We start from the raw sequence: 20,627 nt of genomic DNA on the forward strand, positions 1-20,627 counted from the left end.
TTCCTTTCTTATTATAAAATACCAGTCACTCAAAAAGAATTTGCAATGGTTTTTGGTTCAATCCCTTCTGGTACACAGATGCTATTTAGAGGTATTGATAAAGACCATTCTCCCGGTTCAGTATCTTTTGATGTTACTAAATCTTATGTTGGTAAAATTTGTTTTTCATCATACCTCAAGAGTAATAATAGAGCTATTCGTACTCTTTTCCAAAAAGAAATTGTTACTGTGCCTTATATCTTGTCTCGCTGGGCCTCCTTATTAAATGGAAATTGTATTTGCTGGAGGAAAGTGTGGTTATTACCACAAAAGTATCATCTTAGAAATAAGATTAAAGAAATTTCTTATAAACTTATTCACAGATTTTATCCAGCAAGTCATTACTTACAAAAATTTAAAAAAGGTATAAATGTAAATTGTACTTTTTGTAATGAATATGAGGAAACTGCCTTGCACTTATTTTGGCACTGTGCATATTCAGTTACACTATGGGGTAAGGTCCAAAAGTTTATTAGGGAGAATATTCAGTGTTTAAAACATTTTTCACTCTTATGGGAGAATATACTTTTTGGTTTAACTGACTATCCTGACGAAAAAGAACAGTGCTTTTATTTAATTAATTTACTTATTCTGTTGACCAAATTTCACATACATAAATGTAAATTTAGCAATAAAAACCCCAATTTTATGGTTTTGTTAACTGAAATATGTATTTATATTGACAGTATCAGAGACTCTGTGAACAAAAAAGCTGCAAGAACTTTGAAAATTTGTAAATTTTACAATTTGTTTATTTGATTCTATATATGCGTGTATAATACTTTCCTCCCCCTGGCAATTGTTTTGTTTGTTGTAATTTGTATTTCCATTTTTTTCTGTTTCTTTTTTAACTTTTTTTGTTTCTTGATAACATGTTGTATGTTATAATTTTTTCGAAAAACAAAAAAACAAAAACAAAAACAAAAAAACAAAAAAAAAAAGAAAAAGAAAAAAAAACAAAAAAACCTACACGTTCTTCTTCTTCTTCTTCGTGTTTTTATAATGGCGCGTGCAACTAACATTTAATGTACATATGCGCCGCCTACTGCGCTGGAGTGTGGACCAGAACGCCTACTTGTCAGAGAGAGAGAGAGAGAGAGAGAGAGAGAGAGAAAAAATACCTTAAATAAATAAAATAAAACATATAAAAATTACAAATATACCAAAGAAGCTAAATTTTTTTCCAAAAAATTAAACAAAGCTTTATTGATCTGATCTCCAAATTTAAATAGATTAAGATTGAATATGTTCACTCCATATTTCTTATGGAGTGTTCTTATGTTCTTATAATTCATCTTTTAATTTTATCCTTTGATTTTCGTATTTGGCACATTGACTAATCTCATGTTCTGCTGATTCTTCTTCCATTCCACACTCACATATGGATGCTTTTTCAATAAATGCATTGGGAAGTCATGGCTTAGTGGTTAGAGTTTGATTCCTAAGGTTGTGGGTTCAAGTCTCGGTCTGGCAATACCATGACTGAGGTGTCCTTGAGCAAGGTAACCGAACACCCAGCTGTTCCCCGGGAGCCACAGCATAAATGGCTGCCCACTGCTCTGGGTGTGTGTTCACAGTTTGTGTGTGTTCACTGCTATGTGTGTGTGTGTGTGTGTGTGTGTGTGTGTGCGCACAATTGATGGGTTAAATGCAGAGCACGAATTCTGAGTATGGGTCACCATACTTGGCTGTATGTCACGTCACTCACTCACTTTATTTTACCAAGCATGCCCCAGTCTCAACCTGGAAATAATGATATGAACTTGTATATCTTCCTGTTGTTTGCATTCTCCATACTTCTTGTTTAATATTGTATATCTGATGTCCTATCTTCCCTTCATCCCAATGTTTCTGACAGGCCTTCATAATATTATTTCTTATTTTTGCTTTACTTTCAGCTTTACTAAATGCTACTTCCATGATTCTGTCATGTTTCAAAGCTTTCTTAGCCAAAGCTTTTGCGGCTTCATTCTCCTCAATCCCCCATGAGCTGGAATCCATGTGAATCTGATTTCTGTTTTTAGCCTATTTGCTGAAGTCTGAACTAATTTAATCTATTTCATAAACAATATCAGGTATGTTATAAGATGATAAAGACTGTAGAGATCAATGTTGATAAGCTATCTGTGTCAGGAGAAACGGGGCTGGATTCAGTTGCGGGTTTACACTGAGCTTTATTGAAAGCAGATGAAACAAGGCAGATGAGTATCGTTCCACAGTTTAGCTCGTTCGACAGCCGAATACCAGAGACATGAGAGCTGGAATCTTCTTAGAGTACTGCATTAGTGAGAACAAGAGGCAGAGCAAAACCGTAAAAGACACTGGAGCCTGAAGACAAGTACACAGACCAGCTCGAGCTATTGGTAAGAGTTACAACAGTCTGGCAATGGACAGAGAAACACAGGGAATTATAAAGGGAAGAAATTAGAAGAACATTGAGAACAGGTGGCGAACAATTAAGGTTAACAACGGAGAAACAAGGAGGGCGGGAAAAACTCAAATCAAACAGGCAGACGCAGTGAGCTGTCAAACCATCCAAACACACATTCACAACCCCAAAAGGCAGGTGATTAGCCCCGAACCCTGACAATCTGAACATATTACAACCTTGACAATTGTATTTTGTTCTACCCTCTGTAATATAAAAGGATTTCTTTTCTCAGGATAGTCAATTTGTGCAGAAATCAGTCTATCTATCATATCAGTTTTTAGGCTGCTAACTCACCGTGCTTGAGCTAACTGCTAATACAACGTACAAATATAATGCATGTGCCAGGACTTGAGATGACATAAATTCACTATGACTATCATCACTTCAGAATTTACATATCCAGCAGAACCTTTATGTCTGTGAATGAGCATGACAATCTGCTCTTATGAAACATAAAAATATGACAATTATATCTGTATTATTATTATATTATTATGCAATTTTAATATACAATCATTCCACAAAAATAGATTAATAGAATATAATGATTACTATCATTGTCATTATTACTACTACTAGTATTATATATTATAATTATGAATTTACAACAACAACATCAATAATAATCATAGTAATAATAATAATAATAATTAACATTAGTATTATTCTATTAAGCAATTTTCATATATAGAATATTATAATCCAGATAAAATGAATAGAAAAGAAACAAACAACAATTAATATAAAATCATAAGCAAGGTTATTATTATTATTATTATGGTAAGGCAACTATTGTGTATTATAATAATAATACGTTATTACAATAGATTATTATTATACTTATTTATTATATTTATATATTATGCCGTTTTCATATATAGACAATAATTCCTCAGATGAATAAATAAAATCATGATGCTTAAAATTAATTAATTTTAATTCACATAACAATGAAAAAAATTACAATACACAGTACTACCAAAAATTACATGTGATATTTTATCATAATATATCTGATTAATGAATGTAATGTCGATGAATGTTAAGAAAATCACACAAACTAAAATGCTGTGGTGCGGTGTGTTGACACGCAATTACGTAGTAATCACGCGACAGGAAACGATTCAGTAAAGGACATGAAATGCACGAATCTGCCGACAAACACGTGAACAAAAATGTATTCCAATTATTAGATTTGTGTTTTATGTAAGTACATCGTTTAAATTCAAATAACTACATACGTATGTAGAGCGTCGTTGAAGTTTATCATATACGCAGTTCGGACGCAGTGTTTATAAGGCAAGTCAAGTTTATTTATATAGCACATTTCTTACACAATGGTAATTCAAAGTGCTTTACATAAAAGAAAGTAAAATAATAATGAAGAAAAATAATAACAAGAAAAAAACAAGCAATTTTAAAATTATTAAAAAATTTACTTATTTAAAATGAATTTAAAACAGTTAGAAAATGATTTGACATAAAATAAAATAAAACAACAGTGAAAATATAGTGCAATCAGTTCGGACATTGCACAGTGCTCATTCAATAAATGCACAGCTAAACAGATGAGTTTTAAGTCTAGATTTAAATGTTACTAGTGTTTTAGCACATCTGATCTCTTCTGGAAGCTGTTTCCAACTGCGGGAGGCATAGTAACTAAAGGAGGACTCCCCTTGTTTTGTGTGAACCCTTGGTATTTCTAACAGGAATAGCTGACAGCTTCAGGATCACACAGTTCACATATACGGTTGTGCAATCAGTGACCTTGATTTTAGCCAAGATTTATTTGATCTGTTTCCAAGAATTCAGGTCAGAGCTAATGAAAACGTATGTTTGTGAATGATGCAAACAGTCCTGGGGAAATTGCACGAGGAGTGAAATCTTTCGTTATATTGCACGAGGAGTGAAGTCTGTCTCTGGTGTATGTTATTATGGACTGTTGACGCACGGAATAAACAGCAGTAATCAAGGTAACCGTGTGTAAACATCGCTGTTGTGTTCTGCAATACTGTTATTATCACATTTAGCTAAAGTTGCAAAAAAAGCATACCAGAAAATCACAAACTAAAAAGAAAGTAGCAAAAAGTACCATGTTTTCTCGACATTTAAGTTTTTGACGTGAGTATGATAATCATTCAGTTCCATGATATGTATACAGTATTACTGTAATTATTAAAGGCATTTAAAGGAGCCAGAATAAATTATCTCTGATTAATAATTGAGTAATATGTCTTTACATAAGTATTGATACAGAATTCCATATTAATGTTAAAGTACTAGAAATGTCATTATTAGACTGAAGTACAATTAATTTAATTGTATGGTCGCTTCTTCCCCTAATGTTACCTGTACCTCACTTATGGCACCTGCATATGATTTGGTTTGTCTTTCTAGTTAAGTGACCTGAATCTGTTAACATTTCCCCAAACCAATGACTCGTAGAGTAATGCATTTACAACTCTGTCCAACTGTTTATGACTGATATGACTTTCCTGTGTGCATAGTCCAGCCTATGAAACAGAACAGTTGAGGAATAATAATACCAGTGCACATGTTTGTTTCCTCCCTTCCAGAATGTGCTGAAGACATGAATGCACTGCAGTCCTGATAGCAGCCATCATGACGACAGAGGATGTGTCCTCCTCAGGGACTCGGGTTCATATCCCAGCTCCTGTCCAGAAAGACTACTACTACTGGTTACGCTCGTTCGCAGCTGGAGGTGAAGTCTTATCACAAAATGTTTATGTACTAAAGCATGTATCTTCAGGTTCTCTTATATAAATGAATACATTTTTGAAGTACATCCAAGATGTAGATGAGTTTGTTTTTGTATCAGAACCGATTTGGAGAAATTCAGCATTACGTCACTTGCTCACCAGTGGATCCTCTGCAGTGAATGGGTGCCGTCAGATCAAGAATCTAAACAGCTGATAAAAACATCACAATAATCCGCAAGAAATCCACAGAACTCCAGTCCACCAATTAATGTCTTGTGCAGTGAAAAGCTGAGTGTTTGTGAGAAATGCATGCGTTTTAAGCATTGAAAGGTGTTTTTACTTTAAACTGTCACTTCTGGCCAAAATATAAGTCCATAAACCATAATAGCACTTCCTGTAGTGAAAAAATCCATCCACTGTTGTCCTCTCAGTTCGATATTCACCAACATATTTGTTAAAAACTGTTTTCGCTTGTAAACACTGCTTGATCTGTGCATAGTCAACTCCCGATTTAGATGAGAGGACTGGAGAAAGCAATCTTATGGATAGAAAGTCTAGTGTTTTAACTAGAAGCGATGCTTTTAAAAGTTAAAAACGTCTTAATGATGGATTTGTTTCTTACAAACACTCAGCTTTTCACTGCACGAGACATTAATTGATGGGCTGGAGTTCTGTGGATTACTTGTGGATAATTGTGATGTTTATAAAAGCAGTTTGGACTCTGACGGCACCCATTCACTGCAGAGGATCCACTGGTGAGTAAGTGATGCAGTGCTAAATTTCTCCAAATCTATTCTGATGAAGAAACAAACTATAAATCTACATCTAGAATGGCCTGGGGCTGGTTAAACGTTCAGCAAATTAATTTAAAATTAATTACTTATTAATTAAACATTAATCCTATTATATTTTATTTTTTAGGTGTTGCAGGATGCTGTGCCAAGTCCACTATAGCGCCTCTCGATAGAGTGAAAATTTTACTACAAGCTCAAAATCCTCATTACAAACATCTTGGTAAGTTAAACCAATATTAAAACAAGCATTTTTTGTGCATCTTGATTTGTAAAAGAACTAGGCTTTAGAATACACCACAAGGTTGAATGAGATTTTCTCATGTGTGTTTCTTTTTTCAGGAGTGTTTGCCACACTTAAGGCAGTGCCAAAAAAAAGAGGGTTTCCTTGGACTATACAAAGGAAATGGAGCCATGATGATCAGGATTTTCCCATATGGAGCTATTCAGTTTATGGCTTTTGATAACTACAGAAAGGTTAGTTTTGTTTCATAGTCGTGGGGTATAACAAACCAAACATAGTGACATTCCTAACATAGCTATATTATAGTAGTGTGACAGTTGATCAGAATACCGTAACTTATCCACTACTACTTCTGCAGTTTGTGTCACGTGGTATTGCACATGCAGGCATAAAAATAGTCAATAATCAAACACAATCTACTAAACTGTCTTCTCAAGTGAAGCACTAGTCTGATTCTTTTTATGGATTTGGTTAATTCGTGATTTGTTTCAGCAATCCAGTTCAAAAAAAGGATTCACAGATTTATTTGAGAAGTTAAGGTAGTTTGTGTGGGGCATTTTTGTGTTTTATTCTGGTATCAATAACACAGTTTTCCACTTTTCTTAGTAGATGTATTCATTGTAAATGCATCTCTACAAATGAGATAAATACTACTCCATTATACTGAGTAAAATCAATTATTTTATCTGATGGTTATATATTTGCAATTACTGTATATGGCCACCTTACAGCTTCAGCTTCCTTAGTTAACTTCTTTTTGTCGGTAGCTTAACTTTTTTTTTTTCTCAGTACCTTGTAGCAATTTCAATCAATGTAGCTTCACCAGCCTGGGTGTTAACAATACAAAGTTTTGTACTAATACCAAGTCTTCACTCTGTTTAAATGATGTAATGCTGGCACTAAGCTATTTCTGATGTACTTTCAGTTCCTTAAAACACAACTTGGGATATCTGGGCATATTCATCGGCTCATGGCAGGATCTATGGCAGGTTTGTGATGACTCTAAATGATTCACACTGGTGAAAATGGTAAGTAAATTATAAGAGAGGTATGGCATTAGAAGATAGCTAGGTGATGGCAGATAACTGCTAAATGTGTGTGTGTGTGTGTGTGTGTGTGTGTGTGTGTGTGCAAGAAAAATAAAAGAAATTCAATTCAATAAATGCAAAATTATTTATTTCCCCGATATAAGCATCAAAACAATGCCCTACCGTATTGCAACGCATCAAAGCAGTCAATACAACACAGCCAAGAATAACTTAAAACAGGTTGCCACTGTTTAGTAAACCGCATATTAGCTTTGACTCTTCCTGCTGACTTGAATGGCGATGCTTACTGTGGCCAAGCGAACTCAACGCACTACAAATGAAAAAACACCTGCAAATTAAGAAAACATCTTCAATTTTACAACACACATGCTGCAAATGCTCACAACAAACAAAAACAGAAACGTGCTGCAAATACTCACGACACAAAAAAGAAAGAAACGTGCTACAAAAAATTGTAGATTCACACTGAATGCATCAAAACTATGAATTAACACATGTGGAATTACCGTATATACGTTACTGTATATACATACACAGTACAGACCAAAAGTTTGGACACACCTTCTCATTCAAAGAGTTTTCTTTATTTTCATGACTATGAAAATTGTAGATCCACACTGAAGGCATCAAAACTATGAATCAACACATGTGGAATTATATACATAACAAAAAGGTGTGAAACGACTGAAAATATGTCATATTCTAGGTTCTTCAAAGTAGCCACCTTTTGCTTTGATTACTGCTTTGCACACTCTTGGCATTCTCTTGATGAGCTTCAAGAGGTAGTCACCTGAAATGGTCTTCCAACAGTCTTGAAGGAGTTCCCCGAGAGATGCTTAGCACTTGTTGGCCCTTTTGCCTTCTGTCTGCGGTCCAGCTCACCCCTAAACCATCTCGATTGGGTTCAGGTCCGGTGACTGTGGAGGCCAGGTCATCACTCTCCTTCTTGGTCAAAAAGCCCTTGATGCCTTCAGTGTGACTCTACAATTTTCATAGTCATGAAAATAAAGAAAACTCTTTGAATGAGAAGGTGTGTCCAAACTTTTGGTCTGTACTGTATATGTATGTATGTATGTATGTGTAATGAATAGTAATTAGATCTCTGCATGTTACAATAAAAATTTCAATCAAAACATGTCTGTGATCACTTATATGTTTTTACTTGATTTGTTTGAGCAGCAGCCTGACTAAAACTCTCAGGCATGTGTACACCCAGTATGGTGTTAAGAAAGGACTGTATCGTGGCCTGTCCCTCAACTACATCCGCTGTATACCGTCACAAGCCATTGCCTTCACCACTTATGAGTTCATGAAGCAAGTTCTTCACCTAAACTAGAACAAGCAGTCACTAAGCCTTACAGGAACGAGTTGAAACGACCCCGGGAACATCACAGCAGCCCCGTCTGCCATTCCAGTGACCAGTCATCTGAACTCCAGTTATTACAAAACACCCTCACAAATGGCAGACCTGTGGCTTTGCACAGCCCAGCAACAGTCACTATAGATACAGAGACAAAAGCTTGCTTTTTTCTGTTATGTGTGGATCAGAAACAACCGATACTGGAAATGACATGGAAACCTGCGTCTGTATGGAAACTTGCCTGTAAGAAGCCACTCCATCTCAGATCGAACAATTTGCCTTAATCATAAAAACATTAAATCACAGGAGATTTTACTTATGTGGACAGTTTCAGTTTATCACAGTGCTTTTAACTATGACTGAAGACGTCACTTTTTATGTCAAATATGGAAGTTGACTTTTTTTTTGCTAAATTTCCTTCATATGTAGCGTAATATTTCAGTAAATCTGAGTCAACGTAAATCTAATTGCCTGATATTTGATAAAGATGACTCCTCTACAATTCAATATTATAGGACATGGAAGAGAGCATACATAATGTCTATGCAGTATTCAGTCTTGTTCGCATGCCGACGTCACTGTGGCTGAAGTTATATGAAGCTTCGATTATTGTTCACTGATTTGTGATGGGAACTAAAAGAGTCCCTTACATACAATAATGTTTAAATTAATACAATACATTACTTTTTATACAAAGACATGTCATAAAACAAATCTCATATTGGATTCATTACAGTCATTACACTTTTGCCCAGCCAGATGAAAATTAAAATTTATTATTTTTAAAAAATATGAAGTTGAGTAATTGCCTAGTTTTAATTTGTATGGAAATAAGCTCCCTCAAATGGTTACCTCATTATCTCTCTGTTGTAATTGCTCTCTCTCTTTTTTTTTTTGCCATGTGATGGCAGTGTTGCAGTGAATATAGTCCTTAAACCTCTTTAAATGTCATGTACAAGTTGATCATTTAACTGCACCTGTTTCCAAAGATGAATGGGAAGATTTATGAATATATGTGTGTATGAGTACATTAAACAGCAGTTGATATGGTTTTATTACTGAGTGAATACATGTATGAGTAGTGAAGGCCATGATTCATTGAACACATTTCAAGTTTATTTGCACTACATGCCATCGAGCTGAATCACTAGAATATGAGGTCTGTCTTAAGCTTATCTTTTCTGATTCGTGAGAACTGTGGAGACTGTGTTCGTCTTGCTGCTCTGGATAAATCACATTTATTTATTTGGGTTATATTTGCTTAATGAATGGATATTATGTCCGATTTAAATGGTTAATAGGCATTGAACAAATGAACAATGTGAATGCCCGTTCTGTACATGTGATTACTCATTTGAATGTATGCTTAGATGATCATTAAAGAATTGTAAATGTTAAACCAATTCTTTGAAATAAAAATAAAGGTTTTTGTCTTGTGCTGGAGTTGGTCTTGATTGCTTTCAGATACTTAAAATACATACTACTAGTAAGTATTTGCATAATCCCACTCTACAGCATTTGTTATTCAGTGTGATTTCCCTAAAGTTTCCTAATTTCTGTTTTGAAGTGCATTTGATATGATACACCTCCCACCTAGCAATTCATTTGCATTTATTTCCTCCTATGTTTGTAAGGTCCTGTTGTTTGAATCCATCTTATTTGACTGGAAAATATGTTAGAAACAAAACACTGGTTATATTATGTATGGCTTACTTATCATCGTACCATGTGCGTCATAAAAAAAAGTAGAGCTCATCGGCCAGTGAGGATTTTCATCCTTATGTACTTTGAATAAAATTGTTATTCTATGGCCATTAAAGCACTTTATACTCGTATACACTCCCATTCAAAGGTTTAAGGTCAGTACAGGTTAATTTATATATATATATATATATATATATATATATATATAATATAGGCGTACTTTATCAAAGAATGCATCACAGTTTCCACTAAAGCAGCTCAACTCTTTTCAATACTGCTAATAATAAATGTTTGTTTAACAGCAAAACAGCATATTGCAATCACATGAGAATCGTGTAATTGTTTTTTTTTTTCTTTGCAAATTGCAAATTAGGTTGTATTCATCAGCAGAATGTGAGCTGGTACGCCACAAGGCAAATACCACAAAACATTGCAAACAATCAAGATCAACTATTATTAAAAAAAAGCAGTAACTGTTCACTCCAAGTAAAACCAAGTCAACCCTTAAAGATAAACGAGAACTAAAATATCTGATAAGCATGCCAGGCTTAAAATTTGGTTCCTCTATTGTGAAGTGTAGAGAGTGATTTACTGTAATGTATCATTAGAAATCGAATTCATAAGTAAACTCTATTACGCCGTTCTCACACACTTCTTGATACTAGTAACTTGAGTAAAGCCTGCCGCAGTGCTTATCAAGAGCACATCTATGAATTTCTGTGTGGTGTGTGAAGTCTGTGGCTTGAGCGAGTCAGATAGAGAGAGAATGGGAGAGGGGGAGAGAGAAGAGGAAATGCAGTCTGAGTGTGACTCTTGAAAAGTCCATTTGATTTCAGTTGCAGAGCTGATCTCCAGCTTGACAAAAATGCCCAACTACACAGTGACTGTGGCCACAGGCTCTCAGTGGTTTGCTGGAACTGATGACTACATTTATGTGACCCTGGTGGGATCTGAGCGATGCAGTGAGAGAACCCTCCTGGATAAACCCCTCTATAACGACTTTGAGAGAGGAGCGGTAAGATTCGAACACTTTTTACACTATGAACGCAACGTAAACTATATTAGACCTCTGAGCTCCTTCTGAAGGGTTTAAATCATTGTATCTGAATTAATTGAACATATTGGGCACATAATGTTAAGAATTACATTGCATAAATTAATTGCAATTTTCTTTGTGAATTAAAATTGCTAATATTTTTCCTCTTTTTTGATGCTTTGGTATTCTTTCTTTTATGTCTTTTGATTAATTTGACTCAAAGTTTGGGCTTTATAAACCATGAGTATGAGTTTTATAATCTTGAGTGATGGGGAAAAATGATGAATAATTTAAAGGTAGAAAGGATGCTGTTTTAAAAATGGCAGATCAGATTTTTTGGGCATGTTTTGTGCCAAATTCAATGATCAGGGCCTTATGGCTTATAACTCAAAAATCAAATAATCTTTTCACAACAACATAACACTGTCAGATTTGAAGTGCATCATAAGTGTATTGCACATGTTGTATAAAGACTTTTACACAAATTTATTTTTAACAAGTTTTACAAGGAAATACCATTTCAGTCTTTTTACTTCAAAATTCCTGTTTAATTCAATGTGTTACTTGCCTCTTCTATCATTGATTAAAGCAATTTCCTGAAAACCATTTTTTCATCCATTCATTCACCATTTTTGTTTTCAGTGTGGCGCACTTCAGCTGTGATGTGACAAAACACTTTATAGCCAATCTCGCTGATCCTTTCAATCAAACCACTGTCCTTACATAAAGGTGGCTCAGTATCTTTGAACTAGTCATACAGTGTATCTCCAAGGGTGTCTTATCACTGAAGTCAGACAAAAGATAAGAGAAAGATTTAAAAAAAGATCACTTGCAGGAAGCGTGTTAAACCTGCATGTTTCTTTCCCTTTTTTTTTAACCACTGCATTCAATTCAATTCAAGGTGGACTCATATGACATCAGTGTGGGAGAAGACCTGGGTGAGATCGAGCTGGTGAAGATTGAAAAGAAGAAGTACTGGGTGCATGATGACTGGTACTGCAAATACATCACGGTGAAGACGCCCTATGGAGATTACATTGAGTTCCCCTGCTTTCGCTGGTTAACTGATGACAAAGAGGTGATCCTCAGAGATGGCAGGGGTAAGTTCAGACTGGCTTGCAAATTTCTTCCTGTAATAAAACCTTAACTTTACCATAATGTAAGGTTTTAATTCTTGCTGTGTTTCAGCTCGACTGCCACAGCATGAAAAGACCGGAGTGGAAAAACAGCACAGGCGCAAAGAACTAGAACAGAGGCAGAAGATATACAGGTTTGATGCAACTTTCAGAAAGAGGTTAACCACTGTAGCATATGTGGTCTCCAGGAAAAGTAGGCTAATTTCGTAATAAATGCACATGTGGTCAAGTCAATTTCATCATAGCAGACCATTTTTTTCCCTTTCTCATAGACAGTTATACTTTGATGATTAATTTATATACTGTTTACTCTTTACCCTGGTTTAAAAAAAATAATTCTGCATTCAGGTTTCATATTGTGCTTTTGTAAATTTGGGTTACCACTGTTGCAGTGCCACATGCCATGGTTTGGACGAACGTGTAGAACGCGACTTGTTTTAAATAACGTCTAGTGGAGCTCTTGAGTTTATATGACTTGACTGTACCATCCAGTTTTCCTGAATACACTGTTCAATAGGAATGCCAAACCTGACAAAATTAGAAATAACTAAATATATAAATAAATATCCAAGGAAAAGTAAATACATAATTATTTATGCTTTTATTCCCTTATTTATGTATATATATATATATATATATATATATATATATATATATATATATATATATAAAATCCAAATTGATAAATTTTTTCTTAAATTTATTTATACATTTATTTATCATTTATCATTTCTTTGTCCATGGTTCTGTCCAGTAAAACACTTTTATTGCAACAATTAACACTTTTCTTGTTTTCACTTTGGTTTTCTCCACCAAACTCTGAAACAAAATACAGTCAGAGTTTCTGTGAGTGTGCCAAGCTCATGAATATTTAATAAGGCAAGAGATGTTCAGTTTATGATTGGCTGCCTATGTAGATAGCTTTAGGGATTTCAAAGAGCGAAATGAAATTGTGTAAATGATGACAGAAATGTTATTGTTTGGGTGAACTTTACCTTTAAAAGGAGAGTTTAAAAAGACAATTACCCGGGGTTAAGCGAATCTAAAAAGTCTGTAAGATATGGTTAACCCAAAAATGAAAAAGTTTCTTTTCTGAACACAAATGAAGATTTTTTGAAGAATGTTGGCAACCAAACAGATGAATTTATGTTTTTGTTCCATGCTATGATTTACATCAACTGTTTGGTGAGCCACATTCTATCTTTTGTGCAGAAGAAAGAAACTCATGAGGGTGAGTAAATGGTGACATAATTACATTTTTTTGGGGTGAATTATCCTTTAGGGAACACAAATGATAGGAATAGGAATCTGCTTTTGACTTATAATTGCACATGGGACTGAATGTGGGACCTCCACCACTACCACATGTCTGACCGCACTGCCTGGGAAATCCTGGTTTTAAATGTGGAACCTTTTAATTATTGCATAATAAAACATGACGCTATGCTTGATGTTGAAGATGGAAGGAGTGGCACCCAGGCTTCCCAATGAGTATAGATGCCAAAACCCACAGTGGGCTTCCACGGGACATTCAGTTTGACAGCGAGAAAGGAGTGGACTTTGTGCTGAACTACAGCAAAGCGTAAGATTCATTTTGTTTGATGACTGTGCATATCTCCTTCTTGAATACTTTTGACTGTTATTACCATAAAGTGACCATGTGTTTGTATTTATGCACATTTGCATGGTTCTTTCAGAATCTGTTTTTGCATGTAGCTCCATCAGCAAGGTCTGAATACAAACATGCATTGTTTTTGTGGTGTTGTACATTAGCACAGGCCTTAAAGAAGAAAGTGTGACAGTTAAAAGGAGGAAACTGCAGATTCGGTCGATTGTGTTGTGATATAAATAGCTCGGAGAAGTGTCATTTTCAGTTGCACACATACATGTGTTTCCCTCCCATATCTGCAGGCCCAGTGACAGTTAGATTATCACAACAACTCATTTTTCAAGAGGTTGAATTTAAGATCGTGGGAAAGCCAGGATTACCATTGTGGAAAACGAGAGTGCTTAGTTTATTTGATGTGCACTTGAAATCAAATATATATATTTTTTGAAAACTAGACTTGCAGATGATCTAAACTAAAATATGGATTATGTAAAGTTTTATTTTACCATGGCAGTACACTAACCATTTCAAAGATGATAGAAGCAATTATGAAATTACAATTATGAAGATGTACGTAAGTCCTACACACAAAAATTTGCACAAAAACACTATTAGGTTCAACTAATTTAATTTAATGTTTACAAATATTTAAAAATAATAATATTTCAACTATAATACTTTTCATTCATTTCCTACTAACATATGATTAAGTGTCCAAAAACATTACTTTTAGTACATTGAATATATTCTTTTGTACATTGGTACATTACTATTATTAAAAACATATTATTATTAAAAAAACATATTATTAAAAACATAAGTACATTAGTATCATTAAAAACATATGCTCAAGTGTACTTCTTTTTCACAAGGGTAGACTATCCAAGTAAATGTATCTCTTTTTATTTATTATTTTGATATATTATTCAATATAACAGATCATATGTACCTTTATTTAAATTTTTATTCCTTAGGATTGAAAATCTCTACGTTAACCAGTTCATGCACATGTTCCAGTCCTCATGGGGCGATTTTGCAGACTTCGAGCGCATATTTGTGAGAATTAAGAATACAATATCAGGTTTGAACCACCAGCATACTTAAACTTTACAACATCTATATCAATATTCAAGAATTATGTGCGCATCACACATAATTATTAGTCTCATAAACACTCTCATCTTTTATAATACATAAATTACCTGCTTGGCATATGCAGGATTACATTTTGTTTACTCATATGTCTGTAAAATATGTTAATATTAGGCATTATTTCATTTTATAGCATTTTAGTTTTATTTGATAGTCGTTTTTATTTTCTCGCGTGTGTCCTCTGCACAGAGTATGTGATGGAGCATTGGAAGGAAGACTTCATGTTCGGATACCAGTTCTTGAACGGCTGTAATCCAGTGGTCATCAGGAAATGCACAGAAATTCCTGACAAATTTCCAGTCACAACAAAGATTCTTGAGGAGAGTCTGGAGAGGGGTCTCACGCTGGAGGAAGAGCTCAAGGTACGCGACCCATAATTCATGAGCATACTGGCTTGTGCAGTATGATTCACTCACAACACATGCTTATCTGTGTCTATTCAACATACGACATGGTCTTAGTACAAATTCATTATCTTGTTTTTCAGGAAGGAAACATCTTTATAGCTGACTATGAGCTGTTAGATGGTGTTACTCCCAATGCCACGGACCCATGCACCCTTCAGTACTTGGCTGCACCCATCTGTCTGCTTTATAAGAACAGTCAGAATAAAATCATGCCGATCGCCATTCAGGTATCTGAACTACACACACAACAAGCTCATGTGCTGGAAACCTCAATATCAGATACAGCACAGTATGTGAAAAGTTATTTTCTGCTTCTCTGTTTCTTTTATCACAAGACTGTGAGAAATTAGAAAAACTTGTGAATAAAAACACAGAAACGTATTAGTTTAGTAGATGCTCTGTCAGAAGCAGTTGAAAACTGAGGATGCAAGTAATTTAACACAAAGGTGACAACAAATGTCTCTATTTCATGTTTTCCATCTAAGATTTATTGAAGAGAGAAACACAGTGAACACCATACTTTATTTTTCAATATTGACTGTTTAGTTGAACAATGATACACTCTTGATTAAACATTTGCTGAACTTTTCATCAGTAGGTATGCATTGCTCTGCTAATTTTCAGCATTTGTTTTGTGCAAAAATACTGTTGATAATAGAAAATGCCTTTGAAAATAACTCAAAACAAGTGAATAAATGAAAATATATAGACTACCGATGAGATGTTTTTGAAAGAAGTCTCTTATGCTCCCCAAGGCTGCATTTATTTGCAAAAATAAAGTAAAAACAGCAATACTGTGAAATATTATTATAAATTAAAATGACCGTTTTTAATATAATTTAAAATGACATTTGTTTCTGTGAGCCCTTACACCGTTTGAGAACCATTGCTTATATGGCTGCCTATAAAAATAGGCTGAATGAGTTTTGAAAATGTCCTCTATATTATTGACATAGCTGGGTCAGAGCCCAGGAGAGGATAATCCCATCTTCGTCCCGACTGATGATGAGCACGACTGGTTGCTGGCCAAGATCTGGGTCAGATCTTCAGACTTCCACGTACACCAGACCGTCACACATCTTCTCAGGACACATCTGATATCTGAGGTCTTTGGCATAGCCATGTTCAGACAGCTGCCTGCAGTGCATCCTGTTTTTAAGGTAATTTCCTTGTTCTCTGTATAGAATTGATTCTATGATTTTCATGGAGAGTAAATAATGCCCATGCCCTATGTATGGTTGATTACACATTCCAAGAGACATCCTCTGCTCTTTCAGTTGCTGTTACCTCACATTCGTTTCACCATTGCCATTAACACCAAAGCTCGTGAGCAGCTCATCTGTGAGTGTGGACTCTTCGACAAGGTCAGCTGTCCTCTTCCTCTTATAGTTCACTTCCTCTCTGGGCAACAATGTAACAGTTTTCTTCTTCTTTTTTTTCTTCTTCCTAACAAGAAATCTAAGGCAGCCCATAGAACCATGTGCTAAATAGTTGTGAAATTTGGCAACATAGTGGCCGGTCTGAACATTAACCACAATATTTTGAGTCTCTACCTCATTCCCTCTAGCGCAACCAACTGTCTAAAATTCTGCGCATGTCTATGCTATTAACTTCTGACCCTTAGGGGCTAGAAACAAAATTCTTTACCCCCCCCCCCAGATTTTATTGCACCTGTGAAGTCATTTTCCATCATGATATTTTTCCACCATTTAGAATTTTCCACACACAAAAAAATAAATAAATAAAATTCTCTCTCTATTAGATATATATATATATGTATAAAACATTTTTTTTACTACTTTTAGACCATTTGTCCAATTTTCTGGAAATTTTAACCAACTCACCTTCTTTCCATACAAATAAAAATAAAAGTATATAAATAAAGATAAAATAAAGTTGATGAGTCAAACCATTCTCAAACTATTTCTATGAAGAGCACACTAAAGAACGAGGTTATATCTCAGTGGTATTAAGACCAAACTTGGTTTGTGTTATGACAACCATGACCCGAGGGTACCTGTGCAGTTTTGGCACATTCTGTAAAAAGTAATATTGCATGTATACATTATAATACTGTATAGCAAGAAGATGTTAACCAAGAGAAATTACAGACTGTTTTTGAAAAAAATCAGTTGTATTAATAATTCAGTGACACACTTATAAAGACAGTCACTTATCTTGTTTCAGAATGAATCTGTGTGTGTTGAATGAATCAGCTGAGTGAATGATGCACTGATTCATTCATATCTTGTCTGCACCTACTGGTGTACTGATACAAAAAGATCAGTGAAAAATCCCCACCACTAATTCACAGACTGACAGTCTGGATATGAACAGACACATACTGTAGTGATTCAAACTTAGACTGGAGCTAACTGTTCAGGTCCAGTAACATTTGACTAAAGTCAGTGTTTATTGTTTCACAGGCTAATGGGACAGGTGGAGGTGGCCATGTAGAACTGGTCCAGAAGTCCATGAAGACCTTCACATACAGGTCCTTGTGTTTCCCAGAGGCCATAAAAGCACGAGGCATGGACAGCCAAGAGGAACTGCCCTACTACTTCTACAGAGATGACGGCTGCAGCGTCTGGGAGGCAGTGAAAAGGCATTTGTTACAAAATGAAGCATGGACATTCAATTTGTAAAGGAATGAAAAAGACAAATATTGCAATTTGACCTTTTTTTGTTCAATAATTTTGCATTGATTTGATCTCTTCCAAGTTTTGTGACAGATGTGGTGAACATCTATTATGACAAAGACGAGACAGTCCAGGAAGACGAAGAGATCCAGGCATTTGTGAAAGATGTTTGCAGCTTTGGAATGCAGGATTGTGACTACTGTGGTAAATATGCGCTTAAAACAAATCACAACACTGGCATTAAATAGGTTGCTCAAGGTGACAGAATATATTTATGACATCAGCAACATTCCAGTTGTTTTCCTCAATTTACTTGAAGGTGGACTGAATCTCAAATCTTATTGTTAGCAAATCCTCAACTACTAATTAATTTTAGGTCTACTATCCTTTAATTACAGACCACTTTGTGTTCTCATGAATGTACAGTAAATGTGATGACACATTATCACTGTGTGCAGAGTTTCCCAAGACTTTACAAACCAAAGAGCAGCTGGTGGAGTATCTAACTATCGTCATCTTCACTGCTTCTGCACAACATGCTGGAGTAAACTTTGGCCAGGTAACACGCTAGAATGTTTCTGGAATATTTTGTTGTAAAGTAAAATGAACAGCAAAAGTCCAAAGCTAATATCAATGTTGTGAAACTTGACTGCAGTTTGACTGGTGTTCATGGATCCCAAACTCCCCCCCAACCATGCGGAAGCCTCCTCCTACGAAGAAGGGCGAGGTGGATTTGAAATACATAGTGGAGAGTCTGCCTGATCGAGGACGCTCCTGCTGGCATCTGGGGGCTGTGTGGGCCCTCAGTCAGTTTCAAGAAAATGAGGTCTGAGATCTATGTCGTCTATCACGTCTATGAATATATATAAAAAATTAGCATGTGAGCCATGACAAATACTGAAAAGTATGATTTTTGTAGTTGTTCCTAGGTATGTATCCAGATGAACACTTCATTGAGAAACCTGTGAAGGACGCCATTGTGAAATTCTGCAAGAATCTTGCAGAAGTGACTAAAGTCATCAAGAACCGAAATGATGGAAAGAGGCTGCCCTACTACTATCTGTCTCCAGACAGAATCCCAAACAGTGTGGCCGTCTGATTCACCAATCGCACGGGATCAGAAGCACTATGATAGTAGTGTTTTATCAGAGTGTTTTATTTGTTAAAATTTGGAAAAAGAAATCATTTTATATTTACATTTACTTTTATGCATTTAGCAGAGACTATTATCCAAAGCGGCTTACAGTTTATTCAGATTATACATTTTTTTTACCAGTATGTATATATATACATCTATAAAGTATGCCACACTCTTGAAAATAAAAGTTCTTTATTGGGATCTTTAGTGCCACGAAGAACCTTTAACATCAATGCAACGTTTCCATTTCACAAAAGGTCCTTTATAGTGGAAAAAGAAAAATAATGTTCCTTTACGATCTGGTCACTGAAAGGCTTCTAAATGATTCTTCTATGGCTTCACTTTGAAACCCATTTTTGGATTTTTTTATTGTTAAGAGTGCAGATGTGATGTAAGAGAAGTTTCATTGTTATTTATGTATGATTTACTTTTTTGTGAATAAGAATAAATTATGTAATTACAGATTTTGTAGCCAGAAATTATTTCATGCCTTTTTATTATCTTAATGTTAACATTTAGCTATGTTTACCCTTTACTTTAAACACACATCTATAAATGTCTTTCATTAACATTATCTTCATTCTTGATTGCAAGGGCAACTTAAACAGCTTGCTTGTTTGAAAATGGCATGAAACTAATTAATTGTTAGTATTTTACATTTTTAAAAACATTTTTTAAGATTGATTATTTACATTTAAAGTCATGAACGTCTACTGATTAATACTAACTAATATTGAATGAATTATGAGCAGTAAATTAAGAAACACGTAAGCTTTGCAGTTACTGAAAAATTGTTTTCTGTGAATAAATGGGCAGATTTTTGCAACACTGTAGTGTCATGTTGCCATTATATCAGGTCACTAGGATGCATAGTTGTTTACTTTTTTATTTTTGCTTAAATTTATTTACTTCAGTTTGGTTACTTCAAATTTGACCTTTTACCTCCAGAGTAGGCTCCTTTACATAGCTATAAGATATTGGTTGGACGTTCCCTACTAGAAAATCCACACAAATAGTCAGCCAACTAACGATCATCTACAGTTTGCGTGCAAAATAAAGATTTTACTGATTCAGATTTAGCCTCTCTCATGAAAAATGTGTACATTTTATGATACACAAAATACATAATCACTGCATCTTTTATTCCTTTTTAATTTTAATTTTTCAAGAGT

The 20,627-nt window shown here is 34.9% G+C and overlaps 1 protein-coding gene and 1 pseudogene across 1 annotated transcript; both read left to right on the forward strand.

Annotated features, from left to right (window-relative positions):
* Window positions 1-3,585: 3,585 nt before the first annotated feature.
* Window positions 3,586-7,222, forward strand: LOC132110343 (solute carrier family 25 member 16-like; annotated as a pseudogene).
* Window positions 7,223-11,017: 3,795 nt separating this feature from the next.
* LOC132110869 (polyunsaturated fatty acid 5-lipoxygenase-like) lies at window positions 11,018-20,174 on the forward strand. The gene is made up of 14 exons (XM_059517900.1): window positions 11,018-11,353; window positions 12,276-12,474; window positions 12,563-12,644; window positions 13,970-14,092; window positions 15,094-15,200; window positions 15,461-15,633; window positions 15,759-15,905; window positions 16,635-16,838; window positions 16,956-17,042; window positions 18,105-18,283; window positions 18,400-18,521; window positions 18,776-18,876; window positions 18,973-19,143; window positions 19,237-20,174. The coding sequence occupies exons 1-14, from the start codon at window positions 11,204-11,206 to the stop codon at window positions 19,414-19,416; spliced, it is 2,025 nt and encodes a 674-aa protein (XP_059373883.1). The 5' UTR covers window positions 11,018-11,203; the 3' UTR covers window positions 19,417-20,174.
* The last annotated feature ends 453 nt before the right edge of the window (window positions 20,175-20,627 follow it).

The sequence above is a fragment of the Carassius carassius genome, chromosome 30, assembly GCF_963082965.1.
Source record: "Carassius carassius chromosome 30, fCarCar2.1, whole genome shotgun sequence".
In the NCBI taxonomy this organism is placed as follows: domain Eukaryota; kingdom Metazoa; phylum Chordata; class Actinopteri; order Cypriniformes; family Cyprinidae; genus Carassius; species Carassius carassius.

Excerpts from the sequence above, each read along its gene's own strand:
- LOC132110869 (XM_059517900.1), top strand. The coding sequence starts at position 11,204 with ATGCCCAACTACACAGTGACTGTGGCCACAGGCTCTCAGTGGTTTGCT. Across the intron at positions 17,043-18,104 it reads AGTGTGGACTCTTCGACAAG|GCTAATGGGACAGGTGGAGG; the intron begins GTCAGCTGTCCT and ends ATTGTTTCACAG. Across the intron at positions 18,877-18,972 it reads CTGGAGTAAACTTTGGCCAG|TTTGACTGGTGTTCATGGAT; the intron begins GTAACACGCTAG and ends ACTTGACTGCAG.